The 23,170-nt window shown below is 41.9% G+C and overlaps 1 protein-coding gene across 1 annotated transcript in view; it reads left to right on the forward strand.

The window, feature by feature from the left end:
* Positions 1-23,170, forward strand: part of NOTCH2 (notch receptor 2) — an 80,611-nt gene that overhangs the window by 42,174 nt on the left and 15,267 nt on the right. Inside the window, exons 11-22 of the mRNA XM_062497703.1 lie at positions 3,005-3,238; positions 3,735-3,845; positions 5,479-5,671; positions 7,142-7,287; positions 7,771-7,890; positions 7,989-8,141; positions 11,101-11,329; positions 14,108-14,309; positions 17,153-17,306; positions 18,244-18,428; positions 20,027-20,159; positions 22,756-23,001. Coding sequence (XP_062353687.1) covers positions 3,005-3,238; positions 3,735-3,845; positions 5,479-5,671; positions 7,142-7,287; positions 7,771-7,890; positions 7,989-8,141; positions 11,101-11,329; positions 14,108-14,309; positions 17,153-17,306; positions 18,244-18,428; positions 20,027-20,159; positions 22,756-23,001 — 2,106 coding nt within the window. The remainder of the gene's footprint in view (positions 1-3,004; positions 3,239-3,734; positions 3,846-5,478; positions 5,672-7,141; positions 7,288-7,770; positions 7,891-7,988; positions 8,142-11,100; positions 11,330-14,107; positions 14,310-17,152; positions 17,307-18,243; positions 18,429-20,026; positions 20,160-22,755; positions 23,002-23,170) is intronic.

The following is a 23,170-nucleotide window of genomic DNA, read 5'->3' on the forward strand; positions in this document are numbered from 1 at the left end:
TTCTGTACTAGCTGTGGAATCCACAAATGGAAAAACATCAGCATGAAGGCTCTTACCTGTGGTTTACCTCCCTTGGCTCCTGAGTCAGATAATATCATGTGCAATCAAAAAACAAGAGGTGGACAGAGCAGTGCTACTGTGCATTCTGATTTCTGTTGCATCAGGCTATTTTATGTCAAAAAGGCTAAGACTGAAATGCAGTAACAGTTGTGGAAGAAATTCCACACACAGTAGCTGCCTGCCAGAGGGTTGCTGAAATGATTTGTCAGGTATCACACAGAAATTTTGACACAGCTGTGGCTGGAACTCAGGTGGTTTTTGTTAATGCCTGGTGAATTACATATTCAGAAGCATCAGGTTTAATTATAGGATTTTCTTATCTTCAGAACTCCAGGGGTTATGTAGATATGTTTTTATCTTCATTTTTACATCTGGCCAAATAAGAGGGTTCAGAGGTGTTACATTCTAATTCTCAGTAAAGAGCTGCTCTTGGTTGCTTTCAGTTATTGGTGACTGATACTCTGCTTGTGATACAGATTCAGGTATGGAATGCCTTGGCTTGAGGTCTTCCATTAGGTAAGAAGCTGAACAATTCCTGGAGCTATCGTAGTGTGCAGTGAGGTTGGTTAGATTTATGTGGAACTGTTCTCATTTTGAATCATTCCAATAATCAAATTATTAAGGAAAATTTGACTTCACTGCACAGAATGTAGCAGAGATGAGCCTAAAAATAGCCTGTTTTTTCTCACACATGGTCTCCACCATTCCCAAAGTTCCTGAAGAGGCACTGAATTTGTTGGAAGAAGGAGAATGCAGTAGTTCTGACCAGGAGAAGAATAATTACTGTGGTCAGAATTTTCCTCTTGGCTACTTCATGTGACAAACTAAGCAGATGCATGCAGAAAAAGAAGGAAAAATTCAGATCTTCTCCAAACTTGGGAACTGTTTTAGTCTTTCTCAAGCTGGTGCGTGTTCTGGTTGCTTTCATTCACTGAGAGTACAGAGCTTATCAGGCCTGGGAGGGTTTTGGGTCATGTAAAGGAGGGCAATGTAGAAATCTGTGCCTTGAAAAACAAGCTCTGAATTTGGCACTAAAACTGCATAAATCACCTCAACACAGAAATCCTAGGTATCCCACCTGAGGAGGGAAGACAATTGCTTCCATGAAGGCAAATGATGTAATGGAGCATTTTCAGGCTGAAAGCAACCAAATGCATGTTACTGAAGCAGCAGTTCTTAGTAAAATCCTTAGGTAAACCTTTGTCTGAAATGGAAGAAAGGACACTGTGTTAGGGCTGTTTTCCATCCTGCCTGAAGGATTCTCATATTCTATATCCTAATGGTTTTTTCCTAGTCTAACTCTGGTCTGCAAAGAGAGAAACAATGTTTTGGTGAGGTATGTTTAGAGATCTGGAAATATTCCTGATCTCTGAGTGGCTCAGTTGAGCTACGATAGCAGGCAAGGTAATGCCTTTTGAATGAACGTGTGCTAAGTATTATATTTAATATTGACAGCCTTCTGTAAGACTGAAATGTGGAATTCCTCATGGGGGCAGGTCAGTTACTAGACAATAATGTTTGAGTGTGTTCTTGCTCTGCTGATCTCATAATGTGAGTGATGTGTTCCCTGAATGGTAATCGCCAGCTGCCGATGTGATTGAAAACTGCAAAATGTTTGGCCAAATGCTGTACAGATAGCTCTATTTACTGCTTGCTTTTTGTCTTTTCTTTCCCTTCTGGCATTATTCCACTTCTCCTTCCCAGTGGTAGATCATGGCTTTTCTTTTCTTGGGTTGTTTCAGGTCTTTCCTCTTTTATTTGTCTCTGCCATCTTTTTTTCCCCCCCTCTGCCACCATTTTTCCCCTTATCGGTTTGTTTTTCCTCCTTCCCTAACATCTTTTTATATCCATCTCTCTAACTAGCTTCCCTTCCCTCTCCCCACCCACTTCCACACCCATTCATCCAAGCACACGTTCGCAGAACTTGGAAATGTTAGCCGTCACCTGGTATGTTTGACCACAGAAATAACCACAAACCTGTATGAAAAATGGGGAGCCTCTTATCCACTTATAATACTCAGGTGAGAACCACTCTTCAGCTGTTGAAATTCCCTGCAGCTTCATTTGTATCAGTCTCCAGCTGGTGTCTTCAAATTTCAAGTTCTGCCTTCCTGATCTTCAGCTCCTGGAAGGCAGTGTAAGCTGTTACTCCAAAACCTCAGCTCTGGAAACCATTTATTTGAAATTATAATATATAATATATGTATTATATAGCTCTGCTCCATCATGGAAACCAGGGCTCTTGAGGGAGTTGTTGGCTGCTCTCAGCTTCCTGAACCCTTTAGCCTTTTTTGTGCATAGGTTCTGTCCTTCTCCATTGCTCAGGTTGTTTCCCAGCTGAAGCAGAATGAAACAGGCCAAATTGCTGCTTGTTTCATTGCTCCTAACCCAGAGGTTGCATGCAGCCTTCAATAAGTTTGCAGTTGGTGTTTGATTGCAGTTACTGAAAAGTTTCCCAGTGTAAGAGGCAAAAAACTTTCTAGTAAGCAGAGCTGCAGAAGCTTTGAGGTGAGCCAGGGGAGTTCCCTTGGGAAGGTTTCAGCAGCACCTTTGCAGTAGTTTTTCATTCTAACAAGGTCAGCCCCACTCTGTCCCCCTGTTACTGTGTGGAGGCAATAATGGCAGGAGTGTGCCTCCAGATAGTTTATACTAATGCAAGTAGATGTTTCTGATGGAGATTTACATGTTTCCTGTCGTGGCTACTGTTCCAAGTAAACTGAAGGTGACCACTTCCAGTGCCAGGGTTCTCCATGCATGGTATTGTCCTGTAATGCTGTGAGCAGTGGAGAATGTTCTGTTCCAGGGCTGGAAATGCAGTTGAGGTGCCCAGTTACCCTTTGTGCTCTCTGCCACTTTGCTGATTCTTGATACAGTTCTTTCTATACTCACTGCAGCATCCTACCAGCTAACTCCTTACTTACTCTTGCTGGTGGTTTTTCCTCAGGTTTTACTGGCCTTCTGTGTGAGGAGAATATCAACAACTGTGATCCTGATCCTTGCCACCACGGGGAATGCCAGGATGGCATCGATTCCTACACATGTATCTGCAATCCTGGCTACATGGGTGCCATCTGCAGCGAGCAAATCGACGAGTGCCACAGCAATCCTTGCCTCCATCAGGGGCGCTGCATTGACCTGGTCAATGGCTACCAGTGCAACTGTTTGCTGGGCACCTCAGGTATGTAAAAAAGCCTTGAATTCAAGCATATAATTATTTCTTGTGCATGCTCTGCTGCCTGCTAAATGTGAGACAGATTATGGTGTGAGAGTATAATTTTCATGTTGCTTTTCCTTGCTGAACTTTGGTGTGTTTGTGTGGATTGCTTAACCCTCACTGGTGCTGCAGCTGATCTTGGGAGAATTTGCTTCCACTTTACTTCAAAAATGTCAGGCCCGCAGAAGAATTAGGCAGAGTGTTCAAAATATTTATTCCTTTGTTTAAATATTTAGTGCAAGTTCAGGGTTGTATTCAGCCAGCACCCAGTGGCTCAGGTGACATTCCTTGGTGTTGCAGTGCTTCTGTATCATCACCTGTTTAAGTTGCCCCCAGTTTGAATCAGGTGGGATTCTTAATTTGGCTACTTTGGGAAAAGTTTTGTTGCCTTCTTTATAAGGTTTACCCTCCTTATTCCTCTAACTTTTTCTTTTTTTTTTTTTTTTTTTTTTAAATCCAGGAGTAAACTGTGAAAATAACTTTGACGATTGTGCCAGTAACCCGTGCATTCATGGGGACTGTATTGATGGCATTAATCGCTACAACTGTGCCTGCAAACCTGGATTTACAGGTAAAGTCAGCTACCCCAGAGCTTGGAATTGTTCTGAAAATAGTTATCCAAGTAGCCAGGGAAGCTGTTCTTTGCATTCTGACTGCAGGGGATTCTGTTGGTATCTCAGTAAATCCTTCTAATCTTTGGATCTTACCATCTTACGTTACAGCCAGTTCTACCAAGCAGAAAAATGGTCTAATCTGTGCTGTGAAATGCCATTCTTGTTAGGTAATTAAGTCCAATTCATGGTTCTTGGTTTTATAACAAATAAGCCCATGTGACTTCGGTTTATTATTTACAGCCTCTTTCCAGGGACAGAGAGATTGTGGACAATATGGAGAGGTGTTTAATTAGACTCTACCTTGGGCTTTGACCATGGACAGTATTTATATTTCTGTGAAAGCAGAGCATTAACTTGGTGTTCTCATGAGCTGGTTTCCACTCAGAAGTCTTCAGATTAATATCCTCATTTTTTCAGTACTTCTCTGTCATAGCATGGTCTGTTCTGTTTTCTTTTTAAACTACAAAATTTCTCTGGTACGGTAAAAGTGGGGCTGAACAAAGAAGTGGTTAGACCCCTCTGGATCCATGTTTACAAGTCTGAGTCAACATCAGGACTATTTCTGATGTCTAAAGCACATTTTACCACTGTTTATAAGGGCATTTTTGTTTTGAGCCATGGAGGGTAATACAAAATAATTATTGTGAGGCAGTTGGTGCCGTTTATTATAGCTTTCTCATCACGTTTGTTACTGTTTATTACTGGATGATTCTAATTAGAATAGATCTGAAATGCATTAGAAAGAGCACTAAAAGGTTTCATGTGTCTTGTGCTTTTCTCTTGGGGTCTTTCTAAACTCGTGATGCTCCTTCTTTCCTATGGCTCTGGCATTGTGGTACTCCCTAATCCCCAGAATAAGATAAGGGATAATGCTGATCACTCATGCCTACCACTCTCCTATGCTGCTGGCATTCCATGTTTGTTATTCTGCTGGATCTCTTGCTGTTAAAATAATTCAGAAACATGATGAATTGGCATATTCCAGTCTTTCAGGAGGTAGCTTGCCTGGGGTCTTGTTACTTTGTCATTTCCTTCTGTCAAAAGCACTTTCAACTTACTGCATCATTCACTCTGTTTAGCTTTCCAGCCCCACAAGACCTTTTGGTCACTGCTTCAAGGATCTTGCAGTCGTAATCAGAGGCAGGCAAAACAGGAAACGGTGTTTTTTAGAGCCCCTTTTGCGCAATAAAACCACAAGAACCGTATTTACTGCAGACATTTGGGCAGTATTGGTTCTTCAAAGGGTAGGTACCTCAAAGCACAGGAGCAGGGCTATGACAAGTGCAGTTCAAGAGGTTTGTTGCAAGCATGATACAGCTGAGTGGTTTTTGCTTTCCTAATCAGTATTAAAAGGTGATTTTTTTCCTGGAGGTTCTGGAATGGTTTGTGAATACTTGCTGAGTGTAAATGCTGTTTTCCAGACACAGCAAAGTGCTGCATCTCTCAGAAACGCTTCTCTTGGCTGGAGTTAAAGCATGGAGCTCCATGCTGCTGCCTTGGCTTCCCTGCGCTGTGTCTCAGTATGTGTTCTTGCAAAGCTAGCACTCTGGTAAGAAATTCTGCTCAGTGAGTGCTGTTTTTCCTCCCCAGGACCCCGTTGTAACACGGACATAGACGAGTGCACGTCCAGCCCCTGCCACAACGGTGGCACGTGTGTGAACGAGGTGAACGGATTTCACTGCGTGTGCCCCGAGGGTTTCCACCATCCCCACTGCCAGTCCCAGGCAGATGGCTGCCTCAGCAGCCCCTGTGTGCATGGCAACTGCACACACATTGCCACGGGGTAAGGACTCACCACACCTACGTGCTGCCTTCTCGGTTATTGTTTTTTGCTTTGTCAAGACTTCCAGCTTCCCATTTTTCTCTGATTTCTCAGATTCGGATCCCAATTTATCTGATGCCTTTGACATAATCACAGGAAAGTTCAGACCTTCGTTCACCAGCTGTTTTTTCTGTTCTGCCTAGTGTTGTTTGCTGGTTTTGCATGTGCATGTAGTGCAGGGTGTGCCACCACTGTCTAGAGGGAGGGTTTGGCCATTCTAGCAAATGTGTGAATGTAATTAAGATAAAGAAATGGTTCCAAATTAAATCTTCGGGAGCAGCAGCAATCTATTCCATCAAAACGTAAAACATTGAGCATGGGGACTGTTTTTATTGGCTAGTGCTGTTCTTCCTAACCAAACACTGTATCAAAGAACAGGCTGACAACTTTTGCACTAGGGATGGATATTTCACCCAGGACACTTTGTCCACTGCAGAGATTTTTTTCAGCTTTGCTCGTTATTTTTGCATGTCTGAATAAAGAAAGGAAGGTTCTCTCTGGCTATTTTGATGGCAGTAGTTGCTTCTGAATCTTCCCATCCAGGAAGTCTAAGTGCTGATTTTGAGAGCCTTAAATTAGACTTCTTTTTTGGTAATGGTAAGTCTGGGGGTGTTTTGTTTGTGAAAGTTCTCAACTCTGCATGGAATAGCCTCCCAAATATTTGCTGCATCCTGGGAAGTGTTGTCGGCACTTGGACAAGGAAGTGATTTGCTGCTGCTCTGTAGGCCAGGATGCAGCACTTTCCCTGCAGCTGGCAGGAAGGCTGCCTTTATTGCTAATTCAGCCTCCTTGTAAGCTTGGAAAACAGATTTTTGTTCATCTTGTCTATCCTCTGTCACTTTGCATTTATACTCACATACACCTCACACTGTGCCAGGTGAAATAAGCTGTGTTTGCAGGGCAGGGAGAAAGGCCACACAACCCACACTGGCCTGAGTCCAGGGTGATTCACCAAGCCCTTGCTTCTATGTTTTGTGGGTGGGGTGTGCTCTCCTTCAGATTTTGAAACATGATAGAGAGGATTGCTCCTGCTCCCAGCCAGCTGTTTTCGTTTGAAACCACTATTTGGTGTTAAATCAGTCTAGTTATCTTTGGAACCTATTGTTCCCCTCCACTTTTGTTTTTTCTAAATTTTTTTCTTTGTCTTTGTTTGAATATGTTGAGATGGTCTTATCAAAGCTGAAGCATATTGCTGGTTGACTGAGCACTTTGTGGAAACTGTAATGAGGGAAGTGTGGTTTTAAGGGAGGGTTTATTTTCAGTATTTTCAGTATTTTCAAAACTATACAGCTGGGGTAAGCAATCTAAAGTAACTTAGGGCTCTTCTAAACAGAGTTGTGGTTTTCTCTCCAAAACTAATCTGCAAGAGAAAAACTGGTAGAGGAGCTACTTCACAAAGCCCTAAAATTACTTCTGGTTTTGCCTTTCAAGGTACAAGTGTGTCTGTGACCCAGGCTGGATAGGAGATTACTGCTCAACAGAAGGGAATGAATGTAAATCAAACCCATGCCAGAATGGAGGAACTTGTGAGGATCTGCTGAACGGATACAGATGTACTTGTAGGAAAGGATTCAAAGGTGAATATTCAGAGAAAATTTGTTATCTTTTCCCTTTTTACTTCACTGCACCTTCAGTGTAATTTCTTTTCATTAAACTTCGTGGAAATAGTAATCAAGATGGGAAATGCCATGTCTGTATGAAGCTAAATTACAGTCAGTCCCTGTAGACATGCTACAGTAATGGAATACTTGGCAAGGGCTTGTCTAAGCCTTGCTTGGACTCACTAAGAAATGTCCTGTTGGAAGCTTAGCTTAATTTTCTTTGTAAATTATGAAATATGCATAAATTGCCCTGGAAATTGGAGGGGGATTAAACTCAAAATGACCATGGCTGCTTCTACAAAGAGTCTATGAGGAGTGCTCTGCTCTCCTTTTTATTCTGCTGAGATTTTTCAAAATGTGGGGTATTGATGTGAGTCACAAACTCTTTGTTCATTCTTCCAAGAAGCACCAAGCTCTTAGCAGCACATTCTTTTGCTTTTTCCCCGTTCTGTTCTCCAGGTGTGAACTGCCAAGTAGTGGTTTCTCCTTGTTCCCCTAATCCTTGTGAGAACTCTGGAATCTGCCAAGAATCTGCTGACTCTGAAGGCTACAGCTGCCAGTGTGCCCCTGGCTGGGAAGGTAAGGTGGATGGGGAAGGTGCTGTGCTTTCAGTGCTGGCACCAACTCTTGGCAATTGCTTTGTGTGAGGTGTCACCCTTGGGCTCTCCACGTTTCAGGGGAAAGATGCACGGTGGATATTGATGAGTGTCTCTCCAAGCCCTGCAAAAACCATGCTCTGTGCCACAACATCCAGGGCAGCTACCTGTGTGAGTGTCGGCCTGGCTTCACCGGAGGGGACTGCGACAGTAACATCGACGACTGCCTGGCCAGTGAGTATCAGCACGTTGCTCAGTCTTTTCCACTTTCTCCTAAAAATAAATTTGCTGACTGCTGTTTGACAGGTTCTGAAAGGTCTTTCAAGATTTCTTGCCAAAAGGGGAAAAAAAACCCAAACTTCAGCTTTGAGGCAGTCAAAACCCATGGTGTTCAGACACTGGAAATCGACCAGGGTGTCCTAACTGATGGCAGTTGTTGTTCCCAGATCCTTAACTTGAAAAGGTCCTTAGAGTTTACATACTTTAATAAGAAGCACTGACAAATGCAAAATTGTATTTGCCTGGAATTTTAATGCATTGAGTTAAAGTGCTACTGCAGGGCTTACCTGTATTTCAACGTTAGGTTTGATTGAGGTGTGGTGGGAATCTGGGGTATAGCAGTCCTTCCTGAAATGTCTGTCTGACGTTAATATTATGGGAGGAGTGGGTCCTGTTGCAGTTCCAGTTAATCCATTTCTGAAAACAAATTAAGCAGCAGGAAGGGCCTCTGTTCTTGAGTAGGTATCAGTTGCAGGAGGGTAGCCCATACACTCATGAGTACTGAAATGGCTCAAATTGCAAGAAAACAAGTATTAATTTCATGTCATTGACACCCCTGTTTATAAGGGAAGCCAAATGCATAGTAGCTTCTTTTTCTTACTGGGCATATTCTATATCATCATCAGATAAAATCAGAGTCTCCTGATAAATGTCACGTGTTTAAAAGTTCATCTGTTACTATTTGAAAAGTGCTTTATCAAACCTTGGAGGAGCTCACTGTAATGCTGTAATTCTTAGATTGGTCAGGTCTGTAAAAAAACCACAACCAAACGAACAGAAAAACCTGAAAAAACAACCCCCCAAAAAAACCAAAACAAATAAAACCCCCAATCCCCTATTTTTTACTATCAGCTTAAAACCAAAGTGGAGTTTTGAAGACCTTAGGCATGCATTTAGCAACTTGTGTTTTGCATTGGAAAAAAAAAAGTAAATTAATGACTGCTGTAGAGAGGGATCCAAACAAGTCTGTTAGCAAAACTTACCGTGGGAGCCCCCAAAGCAGCACTGCTCAAAGAACTTCTGAGGTGTCTGGCTCAGCCTGAGCTTTTGACTCCTTTCTGAGCAAAGAGATACAGTACAAAAAGTGTCATGGTGCAGTGACCCAGAGCTTTGCTCACTGAAGCCAACAAAATCATTGCCTGTCCTGTTAGTTTTTGTGTGGGTGCCTTTGGATAAAAACGTTCCCCAAGTGTTCATCTTTCACTCTCCAACAGCTGGGACATCTCTCTCCCTCCTCCTGAGTGATCTGAGGGCTGTGAGATTCACCCCATGTTGTCTTAGGCAGCACACCCATGAGGCTGAAGAAGCATGTCACATTACTGCCACAGCTGATTTCATTTAGCATAACAAAAACCTTCCATGCCTTGAGCCAAATGTCTTTAATCTGTGAAGCAAACAAACTCTCCAACAACAGGAACTTATTGAAAAGTTGATATCGCGTCTCCTTCTTCTGTCAGTAAATGTGTGGCACAGAGAATTAATGCACAGCTTTTGGCCTCACTCATACATGGCTGACTGCCACAGACACAACATTTTATAGCTGCCAGGGGTCTTGCTTTGAATGTGCTTTTTCTCTGCAGTAGTCAAATGACCTTTAAATGGATGCAGGTGTGTCTCATACTACAAATTTTTAACTTGTGAGCATATTTCTCAGTCAATAAGGGAGCTTTAATTACCTTTCACATTTCTTTTCTTAATTTCCCAGTAAACAGAATTAGCTTATGATACTTATGATAAAATGCAAACTTTTAGTGGAGTCTATTTGTATTTTCAAGTTCATATTTTAGTAGTACTTAAAGATAGTCCTAAATCAAAAAAAAAAAAGGCTCGGTGACCTATTTTTCAACCCCCTTGCTTTCTCTCTTTTTTCCATCCCCCCTCCCAGTTTTCCTCTCTGCCTTCATATATTAGGCTTTTGCTCTGTGGAATGCAGAGTAAAAAAGGGATCTGGCTTCAGGAATGTGGGTCTTAAATCCAGAAGTGGAAGGAGAAATGCAGGAAGAAATTACTGAACAGAAACTGGCAGAAATCTTTCAGGGAGATTGGTACTTGTGGAAGCAGAAGGAATACAGTAGTAGGAGGTGGCTAAGATCAAAAAACAGTGGTATGTAAGTAGCAAGAGCATCATAGGGATAAAGAAAATATCAAGAAGTGCTGTGATTGAGGAGATTCCGTAGTGCTGTATGAGTTTGTGAGCTTTCCTGCCAGTCTTTCCCCAGTCAGTGATGCTGGGAAAAATGTCAAGTGCTCAGTAATGCAGAAGTGCTCGTGTATGTGCTAATGTACACATACACGTTTGGTTTGGCTGGATTGTTTTCATGCTGAAAACTATGCACACAAATTTTCTCTTGTGTTAAGCAGAGTCTGGAAAAGAGTGCCAGAGTTCTCTGGTGAATAGAACTTTGTAAGGAAGAAGAAACAGTTGCTCTGTTTTTATTGTATCAGTAGGCATCTGTCACAAAAGCAGCAATTGAATTTTAAACCAAGAGGCTTTGGGTTTTGGTTGAACAATAAACTGGGGGCTTTAGGTTTTGGTTGAACAATAATCCAAGAGGCTTTGGTTGAACAAATTCCAGCAGAGAAGCCTTTAGGTCCTGAAGGTCAGCCTTGATCCACACCTTCTTGTAAATTTGTTATTGATAATGCTTTGCGGTTACTAGTTCCATGAAGTGGCTCAGAAAAACTTTACACACTCTGGGCTGTGTGACACCTTTTTTTTTTTTTTTTTTTTTTTTTTTTTTTTTTTTTTTTTTTTTTTTTTTTTTTTTGGTGGGTTTTTTTGTTTGTTTGTTTGTTTTTTGTTTTTGTTTTTTTTTTTTTGTTTTGTTTTTCTGTTTTCCATAGAAACAGCTATTCTAGGCCTGGCCCTTCACTACCACCGATTCTAACACTCACTGTGATCCTTCTGTCCTAGACCCCTGCCAGAACGGAGCCTCGTGTGTGGATGGGATCAACTCCTTCTCGTGCATCTGCCTGCCTGGGTTTCATGGGGATAAGTGCCAGACAGACACCAACGAATGTCTGAGTGAGCCATGCAGGAATGGGGGGACCTGCACCCACTTTGTCAACAGCTACACCTGCAAGTGCCCGCCAGGCTTTGAGGGAACCAACTGTGAGAGCAACATTGATGAGTGCACCGACAGGTGAGGCACCTCTGCCTCCTCCTGCTCAGAAGCAGCTTTTCACTAGGGCAATCCTCTTCCCTGCCATTTGAAAATAGAAATTTTAAAACATCCATGTGTTGGTGGACACTTTTTCAGGTGCAGTTTGTGCCTCCCTGCATCCAGGGGAGACAACAAATCACATGTGTCAGCGTTTTTTGCAAGCTTTTGCTTCGTTAGGGGTGCCTCAGCAGGTAAAGACAGATAATTTCCCTTCATACACAGCTGAAAGATTGACTGATTTTTTTTTTTTTTTTAAATGGGTTGGGGTGTTTGACATACTTTTGATATTCCTTACTCTCCCACAGGCCAAGCAATTGTTGAAAGACTGCATCGCTCTTTAAAACTTATTTTAGGTAAACAAAATGGAGGATTGGCACAAGCAACATCACAGATGAGATTGAGTAAAGCCTTGTATGTTTATAATTTTTTGAACAGATCTTCTACAGAACACAATCCGCCAATCTTTAGGCATTTTTTTTAATAATGCACAGGCAAAATTAAAAGAAAATCCTGACAAATGGTATGCCATCACATACTTGTGATTCTTGCAAGGAAAGATGATTCCCTGGTCCTCAGTTCCTTCTAAACAGTTTCACTGCAAGATGAAGGTGACATTTTAAGCATGTTTAACAAAGTTGGAAACAGAGATGCTAGCTTATTGAGATATTCATATTTTTACAAGACCATTATCACACAGGGGAGGGGGAATAATTTGTTATGAATGGTTACTCTGTTGAGAAATACAAAAGCTGCAAAAGTGGAAGTGATGGCCAGCTCTTAGAAAGGCAGCAAAAATTAATTAGTCCTGAGTTGTTGACAACAAACAATATGAAGAAGCAACGAGGAGAAGCACTAAATCTACTAACTTCTGTGCTGGAAAGATTTAATCATTAGAGATCTTTTAATGCTCACACACTGGATGTGGTTTAGCAGTGTTGAGATAAAACCTGAGGTCCTTCTAAAGGGGGAGATGTGGAACTGAGTTCAAATGCTCAACAGCTGGTCCTTATAAAAATGGTTCATGTGTTAGTTTTAAGAGCTCTTTGAGAGTTAAACATGTGATTCCATCATCTGCCTGCATATTTATTTTAAGATTAGTTAGGATTGATGTAAGTAACTTCAGATTCTCAAATGGGAAACAATTCTAACGATTTCTTTGAAACTTGCAATGGTTAAAAAAATAATTAAGAAGTTGTCTGTTCTAGTCTAGTTACCAGGGACAAATTATGCAAAACTCTTGGTTTTCTTAAGTCTTTTCTGCACAAATAGGAAATATCTTTCTTACCTTTTATAAAATTGCATTTGAGGAGGAGGTATTTTAATATCTTTCTCTTAAGAACAGGATTGTGTCATTGATGAGGGTGTGTTTGATTTGCACAACAGTTGTTGATGAAGTATGTGAAGTATGCTGGGTGTTCTAGCAGAACTCCTGGCTCTTCCTTGAGGTTCATCCTGCTTTTGTTTTTGTTATCAGTCAGGACAGGAACCAGTCTTGCAGGTATGAATTCAGGATGTAGCAATTTTCAAGGCTCTGCCAAGCTAAACCAGTCGCACCTTCTCAACCAAAATTACTGAGCTGTGCTTCAGAGCACTGTAGTGGTTGGCTAATTTGAATTTGGGTCAAATGATTCTTCCTTGTGTTGTGTGAGAAGCTGCCTATGAGAGAGTGCCCTCTCCTTTTGGTACCTGGTTTCAGTGATACACACCAGGTGAGTGGCAGTTCATCTGTCTTCCCTGCTTTGCCACAAATGCAAAAGGCAGTTTGTTCTCCCTCTAGAACAGAATTCAGCCCCCAAGACAGAGGAGCTTCTGTGATAAGCAGTTTAATGTTTGATTAGGTTCATGTTGACACCTCTCCTGTAATCACAGTCAGAATTTCGATATTTCAGACTTGCTTCCCTGCACTGTGAGTCAGTGGCTTCTCTCATGGAAATACTCTCTGACAGGGCACAAAGCAGATAAGCAGGCACCACTTTGGTTTGTGTACTTTACCAAACTGATTATCTCAAGTCTGATCTAGGGTTACTCTCAGAGGAGCAGGAGTTCCTTTACAAGGAAAACTGAGTCTGTTTTGCATGAGGCATCAATTCTCCACACTTTCCCAGTCACTTCTCCCTAGGACACCTAATCTGGCAGAATTTCTTACGATCAGAAGATTGGGGGGGAGGGGGACAATTCCTTTGATCTGAATTCTGCCAGGGCATGTATGAGTAGTTTTACAAATCAGGACTTAAGGTTCTCATGAGAAGAGAAGGGAGGGATTTAGCAATACCAATACTTTCACATAATTTCAGTGAAGAACATGCTTGTGTTTTGCATGTTGTATGAACTTTTTCCTTGAGAAACCATACCCCTGACTCCTTTGAAGATTTTAGAAAAAGGCAAATTGTTTTGTTTCTCATAATTTGTAATACAATTGTGATTTGCAGTAAAATGTATCAGTTTGAACAAGCCACACGAGGTAGTGCTGGCAGTCACATTGAAGCTGGGAAGATTTCATTAATTAAGTTAGATCCATCACTAATGACTCATTAAACTCTGCTTTACTTTCTTGGTCTGCTGAGGTGAAAGTGAGCTGGAGGGTGAGCTGAAATCCCCTAGGATTGATGTTTTCTGATTCATGCTTCTTCAGCCAGAATTTAGCAGTGGTCAAAAGATCCTGTTAGCCACTTTTCTCCCTTATTTCAGTCATGTTTATGTTCTCTTCTGTCTATCTGCATTTCATCTCAGCTTACTTTTATTGCCCCTCTCTTGCAGCTCCTGTTTCAATGGAGGCACCTGTGTGGATGGAGTCAATTCCTTCACCTGCCAGTGCCCACTGGGGTTTACAGGACCCTTCTGCCTCACAGAGATTAACGAGTGTGACTCCCACCCTTGCCTCAACAGGGGCACCTGTGTGGACAGCCTGGGCACATACAGGTGCATCTGCCCCTTGGGCTACACTGGCAAGAACTGCAAGGTGGGTGGCTTCTTGTGGCATCCTTGTTTGAGCTGTCCAGCAGCAAGGGGGAGTGGGAGAGGTGTGAGAGGTCAAACTTAGAGGGATCAAGTCTCCAGCTCGACAGAAGCATCCACTAGCAGTGATTTTACATTACATGGATGATTTACTTACTGCAGCATCAACTCAAAAGGAAGTGGAAGAGGCTCATGATGGCGTTGTAATAGTAGTCCATGATGCAGGACTTGAAATTTCCACTTCAAAAATACAAGAAATCTCACCATGGAAGTACTTAGGGTGGAGAATAAGAGAACGATCAATCAGGCCTCAAAACATACAGCTTCAAACTAAAGTTAGCACTTTGCAAGACCTGCAGCAACTTTTAGGGGAAATCAACTGGATCAGAGCCACTTTAGGAATTACCAAATAGTAATTAGGAATTACCAAACAGGTGGCTGAGCTCTTGTTTGTTCTTTCAGTCCTGCTGAGGGGTGGTTGGTCCTTTAGCTGCCCCTGTTCAAAACTGGAGGTCATGGAATGGACTGGAGCAGACCTTAAAGATCATCTGGTTCCATTCCTATTTGCAAGGAGAAGAAAAGTGGTTATTTATGAGAACAGGTGTCACTGAAACTTTCTAGATTAGTTTTCTGAAATGAAAACCAGCTGTTACCCTGGAAAATGGCTGCATTTCATTCAAAGCATAAATTGTCCTGATTGAGGACAGCAGTCCTGTATTAAAAAGAAAAGAAACAACAAAACAACCAGCAAATAAGCACAAACCAAAAAGCATAATATCAATCTGATTAGCAGTATTTAGATTTAACTGGTTCATTTTTTACAGGGAGGTGAATTTTAATCAGGGTTGATAGTAAATTTTTTCTTTTCATGAGAAGACAGAAAATGTTTTGGGGTAGTAAATTATGTGCTTTTCCTATTCAACAACCTCGGTAAAAATCTCTAGCCTTACTTGCATGCTGAAGTTCATGCAGTTTCCAGTTTTCGACAGAAGCTGCAAATCCTGTATACTGTAAATGACTGACTGGTGCCTATTAAAAACTCTGACCTGGTGTGGCACAGTGGAAACGGGATGATGTTTTTCAAATCAGAGTTCTTTCTTTTGATTCTGTTCTTATCAAAACAGCAAGAATGATTTGAGACTATTTCTGCTTTTGGAATGGTAAACTCTGTATTGGCTGCCTTCACCAGTCTTGAGTGCTTCCATTAAAAAAAAAAAAAAGTGTGAATTTCTTAAATTGCTGCTTCAGTTTTGTAAGAATTTTGCAGCTCTCTTTCATGCCAACTTGTCTTTGTAAAGCAGTGAGTGTTGGAAAGAAGCATTTTAGTGGCAGTGAGGGAGGTGCTTTTTCAGAAGTATGTTGCTAGACATTAAATTGTCAGGTCTGCTTCTAGGTATTGCTAATGGAGGAAGTGAATGCAAAGTAATGAAGTGATAGAAAAAAGCAGCCCCTCTGCTACCCTAATTATGCATTCTGGGCACACCACTTAAACCTCATTGGGAGAATTAGCATTGAGAGTGATTGTGAAGCACTGTGAAGTTCAGTAGTTCCTCTTCTGTTATGTTTGCTTTGTTTTTACTGGAGAAAAGGATTAATGTTCCTTTCCCCAAATTTAAATACTGTGGATTCTCAGAAAGTCTGCTTTATGTTCAGAGAAGCCTGATTGTAATGAATTACCCATTTTATACAGGGAACCAGAACTTTCTAAATTTTTAAGTACTCCTCAAAGCTGCTTTGGGGAGATTTATAGATTACAGCTACACTGTCATTCTTGTCTTAGTGGTAAACTGGCTTGACCTAATTAGCGAAGCTAAATAAGCAGCACAAAATCAGGCAATGATTCATAAGATTTAGAATTTGCATGTAAAACAGTCAGCTACTCATTACAAATGCAGAAGCAAGAGGCTCGGTGTTTTTTCTTCTTCACGCTCAACTACATGTGATAAAACTTAATTCCAAGTTTCCTTTTGGTTGCCTGTGAAAGCACAGATTTTTTTCTTTACTTTAATCTTTGTGAGGAGACAGTTTGCATCTGAAAAGCAGAACTTTCTGCAATTGAAATTGCATTTTACGGCCAAAATTCAGTGCTACTCACTTTAAAAACCTCACCCTTCCTCAAGTCAGCTTGACATCAGTCAAATAGCTGTATTAATTTGAAGATGAATGGCTTAAAAAGGAAATTATGGTTGGTGGCTGGTTTATATTACATCACACAGTTATTTTGGGTCTTTGCTTTCCCTGTGATGATTTACTGAGTTTTAGGCTCTTTGTTTTTATTTGAGAAATCAGGAAAAGCAATATACTTTAGCCCATCTTCAGTTCATAAAACTATTGCGAGGTTGCAGTTGAATCTTGGAAGACAGAAAAAGTCAGAGAGACCCTACTGCAGCAAATGGGACCAAAAGCAGGTATGGTGAGCTAATGACAGAAAGGAAAAGTGTGGATCAAAATGTGGAACACATCTGTCATCCTCAAAAAGCAGTGAAGATGGGGGGAGTTACGCAGAATAGCTGGAAGCCTCCTGTTAATGTGGAACTAGAATGTTAGTCTGAGATAAAACCCGATTTTCTCCAACTAAGCCAGCCAAAGATCCACCTTCATGGTGAGGTGTGAGAATTTTGGAATAATGCTGCCATCTGGGGTTTATTCCTCTGTACACTTGAACCTTCCTAGGCTTATGAGACTGTCAGTAATGTAGCTGTCTTAGGGTTGTGAAGTGCTGTCCTGCCCTTTCCAGTGCCACAGGGAGCCAGGATTGCAGAGCTCTCTTTCGCACCTTGACCTTGTTCTCTGAGTGCTGTTTCTCCTGCATTTTCCATATTTCTTGTGGGTTTTTTTCCTCTGCAGTCACTGGTGGATCTGTGCAGCAAATCCCCCTGTAAGAACAAAGGCACGTGTGTCCAGACTCTGGCCCAGACTCGCTGTGTGTGCCCACCTGGCTGGACCGGCGCCTACTGTGACGTGCCCAACGTCTCGTGTCAAGTGGCAGCTTCACAGAGAGGTAAAACATCGTCCTCTGTGCTTTAGCTGAAAACATTTCCACAGGCATCTCCTTCCCCCTGCACGTGTGCACATCCCACCGAGCTTTGCCTCCAGGTGCTTGGCCTCAGTCACTTCTCAAGTAAAAATACTGTGTGTTTGGGAGTCAAGGTTTTCTTGATTCTCTCCATCACAAAAATCATCAGAAAGGAGGAATTAAATACTTTGTGAGGTCTCAGAGTTTCAGTAGTACTGTTTTACGTGGGCTGCGTTTTTGGAAAATGCATCAGCTCTTCATGCTATACCCCAAGTTTCTGCTGAACCCCAGGCAGGCCAGGTTTAAGACATGTTGTCCTTGAACAAGAAAGGCATTTTGGAACCCATGATAAGTATTTTTGCAGAGAATACTGATTACTAAGTGCACTGTTCAGCCTTATAAGTTATACCATAGCCCCTCAAAGTAGTAATTTTCTACTTCAGATGATGTCTGTGTAAAATATTTTGGTTTTAAGTGAATTTTGTCCGGCAACGTGGCTTGTTGCCCAGGCAGGTGGTCATGCCACTTTTATCCAGGAAATCCAGACAAGCAGATTCAGTGTCAAAGGAGAGAGATGTCAAAATCCCATACTTTTTGGGACATTCTAGGTACAGACATTGAACCTCTGTAGAGTTTCAATAGTACTTCAGATATGTATTCACCAGCCAGTGCTAAAATAATACAGCAGCACAAATAACTTCATGCCAGTGTTGAATCCCATGATCCAAAGAGGACAGAGCAGTGACTTCATTTGTAAGCCACTTGTGGTTCTGATCCACTGTAATTTAAGGAGTAACTTCAACTTTAAAGCTGCAGCTTTTCAATTCGTTGGACTTACCCATATCCATTCCTGTCTGAGCTACCAGCACTGGCAGCAAGCGCGTTTTCCGTGTTTGCTCACTTGATTTACCTTTGGTTTCAGGAGTCCCTGTGGACCAGCTGTGCCAGCACTCTGGTCACTGCCTCAACGTGGGGAACACCCACCACTGCCAGTGCCAGGTGGGTTACACAGGCAGCTACTGTGAGGTGCAGCTGGATGAGTGCGACTCCAGCCCCTGCCAGAACGGAGCCACCTGCCGGGATCACCTGGGCGGATACCAGTGCGAGGTAACCCCGGGGATTCACTGGCAACAGGGAGAAATGCCTAGGGATACAAAGGGTTAAACAGAATACTTTGGGGTAAATACTTAGGGCATAGAGATACAGTGGGTTAAATAGAATACTTTGGGATAAATACTTAGGGCACAGTGATACAGAGGAGTAAATAGAATACTGAGGGCACAGTGATACTACAGGGATAAATAGAATACTTAGCAATAAATACTTAGGGGCACAGTGATACAGAGGAATCAGAAGAAATCAGAAGCACATTCAAGTGGTAGAGTACCTTCACATAGAGAATAAAAGCAGCCTGCACCTGGAAGGAATTTTTAATTTGGCTGTAGCACAAACAGCACTCCAGAGAGGTTTTTAAGACTGAATTAAGAGGTGTGATTGGAAGGAGCTGTGGTTGATGAGCCTCTATGTCTCATTGGAGAGGGGGTTCTTATCTGGACAGGCTTTTTGCCTGGGGTGTGGTTTATATTAAAATATTTTTTAAATTTATTAAATGAATGTTATATTTCCCTGTTGGATAGGCAAAGCATCCCTTGCCTCCCAGGGTGGGAAATTATTTCCACTGCTTTCTGTTTCCTAATGCTGATGCAGAGAGCAGCGTCAGCCATGAGATTATTGTATATCAACCTCCCTAAGCTTTTCAGAAAGGTAGAACTCCTTGGAAGCCCATGCCCAGAGGAAAAGGATGAGTTTTATGTAAACCATAAGCCAAAATTACTAAGCCAGTTTCAGTGCTAGAGGGATCAGGATTTGATCTGCACTGTTTTGCAGCAATCAAATCGCTTGAATTCAGTTTTGCAGTGCCCTGTTATGTGTCACATGATAGAGTTGTGTGCTTAAGCTGCTGGCTGTGCAGCCCTTGGAATCACTTCTTCAGCTGCAAAGGCAGTCCTAACCTGCCCAGTCTGTCTGTATTAGCCTTGTAATGAGTTAGTTGCACCACTGAATTAGTGGCTTGTTTTCATTTTCTTCTACCTTCACTCAGAGTTAGGATTAAGAACATGAAGGAGATGAGGTTTTTTTGTTTGGACTTGGTTATTTGTTAAATTTTATCTAAAGTACAGAGGGTTCTACAACATTTCTAGCTACCAGCTAAAATTGAGTAAAATGGAGCTGAATGTAACTAGTTATATGATGTTTTAAAGCTAAACAGTCCACTAAAGAGCTAACACCTGTATTATTTATAGTTTTGACCCAATAACCAAACACCTGTCACCCACAGTGCAGCACTAACTGTCCAACCAAAAATTGCTACCTGAAATCATGAAGAAGGAACAAGAAAAGGAAGATGAGGCGATACCCAAAACCCTCCATCTTGCCCCATACCTATTACTATATTCTAAAACCCCAAATTCCAAACCATTCACCATGTGAAATCACACATTTCTATTCTAACCACACACCCGTGATTTTAACTCCATCACTCAATTTTGGAAGCCTTCTCCAAGGCCTCAAGTCAAAAGCAGTGTTCTCCAGAGGGTCAGTGTCAGAATGCACAGAAAGTAAAACACTCCCAGGCTTCTGGGCTCCAACAAGCCTTTCTGAGATGTCTGTTGGGAGAACATTCACACTTATTTCTGTGTTGGCAGTGTGTGGCTGGGTTCCAGGGTGTGAACTGTGAATATGAAGTGGATGAGTGCCAGTTCCAGCCCTGCCAGAATGGAGGGACGTGCATCGACCTCATCAACCACTTCAAGTGCTCCTGTCCACCAGGAACTCGGGGTAGGAAGCTCAGCAATTAAATCGATGTTACAAGAGGGAATTCTCCCTCCCTGACCGCTGGTTTCATGAGGCACAGTTTAAAGGGAATGCATTATGTTCTTTGAAGAATGTTCCCAAAGCACACTGGGTCCCATGAGATACATATTTTCTCTTTAAAAATAAATGCTGCTTTTTTTCCTCCCTTTTAAATTATGTTCTTTTAAAGGAATGGGTCGTGGCAGTGTCCCTTGGGAATGTGTGATCCCTCTTTGGCAGTGTGGATGCATGAGATTGCTGTTAAGGTCTCTCCCAAACCTATCTGTTTTGGTACAGTAAATCCAAGGTTTCTTTTTGGTTAAGATGCTATGAAATAAATAGGGAATTTTCTTAGTTCTTGCATAACTCCCAGCATCCTTTACTTGCTTAAAGTTTTGCCCTTCATTGTCCTGTGTCCTGGAGTCTTTTGTGGAAAAGAAGTTGAGTGACTCTGGGCCACCTTAAACTATTTCAGCACATTTGAGCTCTTTTATTGAAAGCTCCTTAGGGGAGAAAAAAAAGGAAAAAAAAAAAAAAGTAGGCCTGAGTTTACATCAGTGGTTTTCAGTAGGCATTATTCTGCTGCCTGTTTATTGTCAAGTTTCTTGAAACCTAGCCTTCTCTTTTATATCTGACCTATGAACCTGGCTTCTACCTTTGAAAATATTCAGAATTTAACATTTGAACCTGTCAGTAAATGCTTTCTCACTTCATGTTCTTTTTTTAAGCTTATTTCTCAAGTCAGTTAAAAATTTTACATTGCTCTGAACTTTTTCTTTCTGAAGTGTGTCATCTCAATGTAGGCAAAATCTTTAGATGTCAGATGGAGCTAAATTGTTGGTTTCTAATGTAAATTTACGTACAATTATACAATAATAATATGAAATTATAAACTAATACTTTTGCCTCTGGCCCATGCATATCGCCAGTTCATTTACTTTAGTGTGGCTCTCAGCACATCTCCCTACTTTAAGTGGGATAAGTGTTTATTTCATTGTAAATTACTGCACTAGCAATTCTTCATGTAGTCTTCTTAATATTGTTCTTCATTTAAAAGGCAGAAATCGTGCAATAAAAAAAAAAGCTGAAACAAACTTGCTTTTTAGGTCTCTACACCCAAGAGTGTATTTATGTACCAGTATCTGCATTGCCAGAATTTCTGTATTCCACTAAATTCCCCACCATCCTTTGAGAGGTTCTGTGTGTACTGCTTTTAATCGTTCAGTTTTCCTTTGATGAGATAAATTACTTTTTGGATGTGACAGGTGTGTGGTTTTCTGTTTGTTTCTTTTCTTGTTTTGTTTTGGTTTTTTTTTTTGGTGGTTTGTTTTTTTGGTGGGTTTTTTTTTGTTTGGGGGTTTTTTTTTGTTTTGTTTTTTTTTTTTTTTTTTTTTGTAAATGAAAGGAATTAGAGAAGACTTGATACAATTATTTAGCATAGTAAAGCTTAGTTTTTGTCCCTGGCCCAGTTTGTAATTGGTATACTTTACTGATGCCAGTATAAGCATCCTCCATATGTAGGTGAAGGATTTTACTTGCTCTGGTTGGAACAACAGCAATAAACTTCCCCTCTCTGTCCCTTTATGCAGTGAAAGCAGAACCAGCACCAGACTTTGTCCCTTGAAAGGAAATCCTACAGGGAGAGGAAGAAATTGCCCTCCCTGGCTGCTGGTGGGGGTTTGCTGTAGGTCTTCAGAAGCCAGACTGGATGAATCTGTTTTATCCCAACTGCTTTTTCTGTTGCCTTGCTGTTGCTACAAATGCTCTAATGCTCTTTGCCCAGTTCCAGGGTAGCCTGGTGGCAGGTCGTGGCTTTTCAAGGACAGCATGGAGCTCCCGGGCTCTGCTCGGTCCCAGGGCTAAACCAAGTGCATCTTTTTTGGGCTTGGATTGGTTTTGTACTTTTAATTATGCCCTGAAATTAAGTCAAGTATGAAAGCTGTCAAATACCAGGATGGCCTAGCACTGAGGGCAGCCTGGATGAAAAACACATGTATTCTGAGCCTGCTTTGGAGCTGGCTGTCTGCAGAGGGTGTGGAGTATATTACTCTAGGATCTTTACCTGCTTATTTCAGGGACTGTGTGTGACATGGCCTTAAAACTTGATGAGTAGTGTAGGTGATGTCTTGAGAGGCTGCCTGGAACAGAGGCTAGACAGTGTTAAAGGAATAAAGTAGGGATTTATTAAAAGGCCTTCAAAGGATTCACCTTGGGCAGTCCAAGAGCCCAGCTCCACCCAAGATGGACCTCAAAATGGACAACTGGTCATGAGTTTTCCCACTTTTGGTCCATTCACATATTGGGGTTAATTGTCCAATTCCAGCTCCAGGTGATGCAGTCCCATCATCCCAGATTGCTCTCCTTAATTTGTTGCTGTTTGCACTTTTTTGGGCCTGAAGCTGCAACGATGTCCTAGGGCTGGAAAAGGATTGTTTTGGCTAACTAAGCTGCGAAGAGAATTTGTTAACATACAAAGTTCAGAGTTACATATTAATGCAATAAAGAATCTGAATTAAGGCATCATAAGAAAGGCAGCCACGGTGCTGTATGCTCAAGTTGTCACTCTTGGCTGTGTTGACAGGGCGCTTCTGTGAGGAGAATGTGGACGACTGCATCTCTGACTCTGGAGTTCCCCGCTGCTTCAACGGAGGGCAGTGCATTGACCAGATCGGGGGCTACAGCTGCCTCTGCCCCCAGGGCTTTGCAGGAGAACGCTGTGAGGGTGACATCAACGAGTGCCTCTCCAACCCCTGCAACCCCCGAGGGAGCCTGGACTGTGTCCAGCTGACAAACGATTACAGGTGCATCTGCCGTAGTGCTTTCACTGGTGAGTAGTCACAAACACGCTGCCAGTTTAATGGCAGCATCTCGAGAAATGGTCTCGAGTTCTGTCCCTTCCTGGCAGTGCTGCTGTCCAGCCACTTCACAATGTCTGATTGTTTCCCTACAGCATGTTTCAGTTTTTAAAATCAGTCGTTCTTCTAAACCTTCCAAGA

This window comes from Cinclus cinclus, chromosome 8, assembly GCF_963662255.1.
Source record: "Cinclus cinclus chromosome 8, bCinCin1.1, whole genome shotgun sequence".
Taxonomy (NCBI): domain Eukaryota; kingdom Metazoa; phylum Chordata; class Aves; order Passeriformes; family Cinclidae; genus Cinclus; species Cinclus cinclus.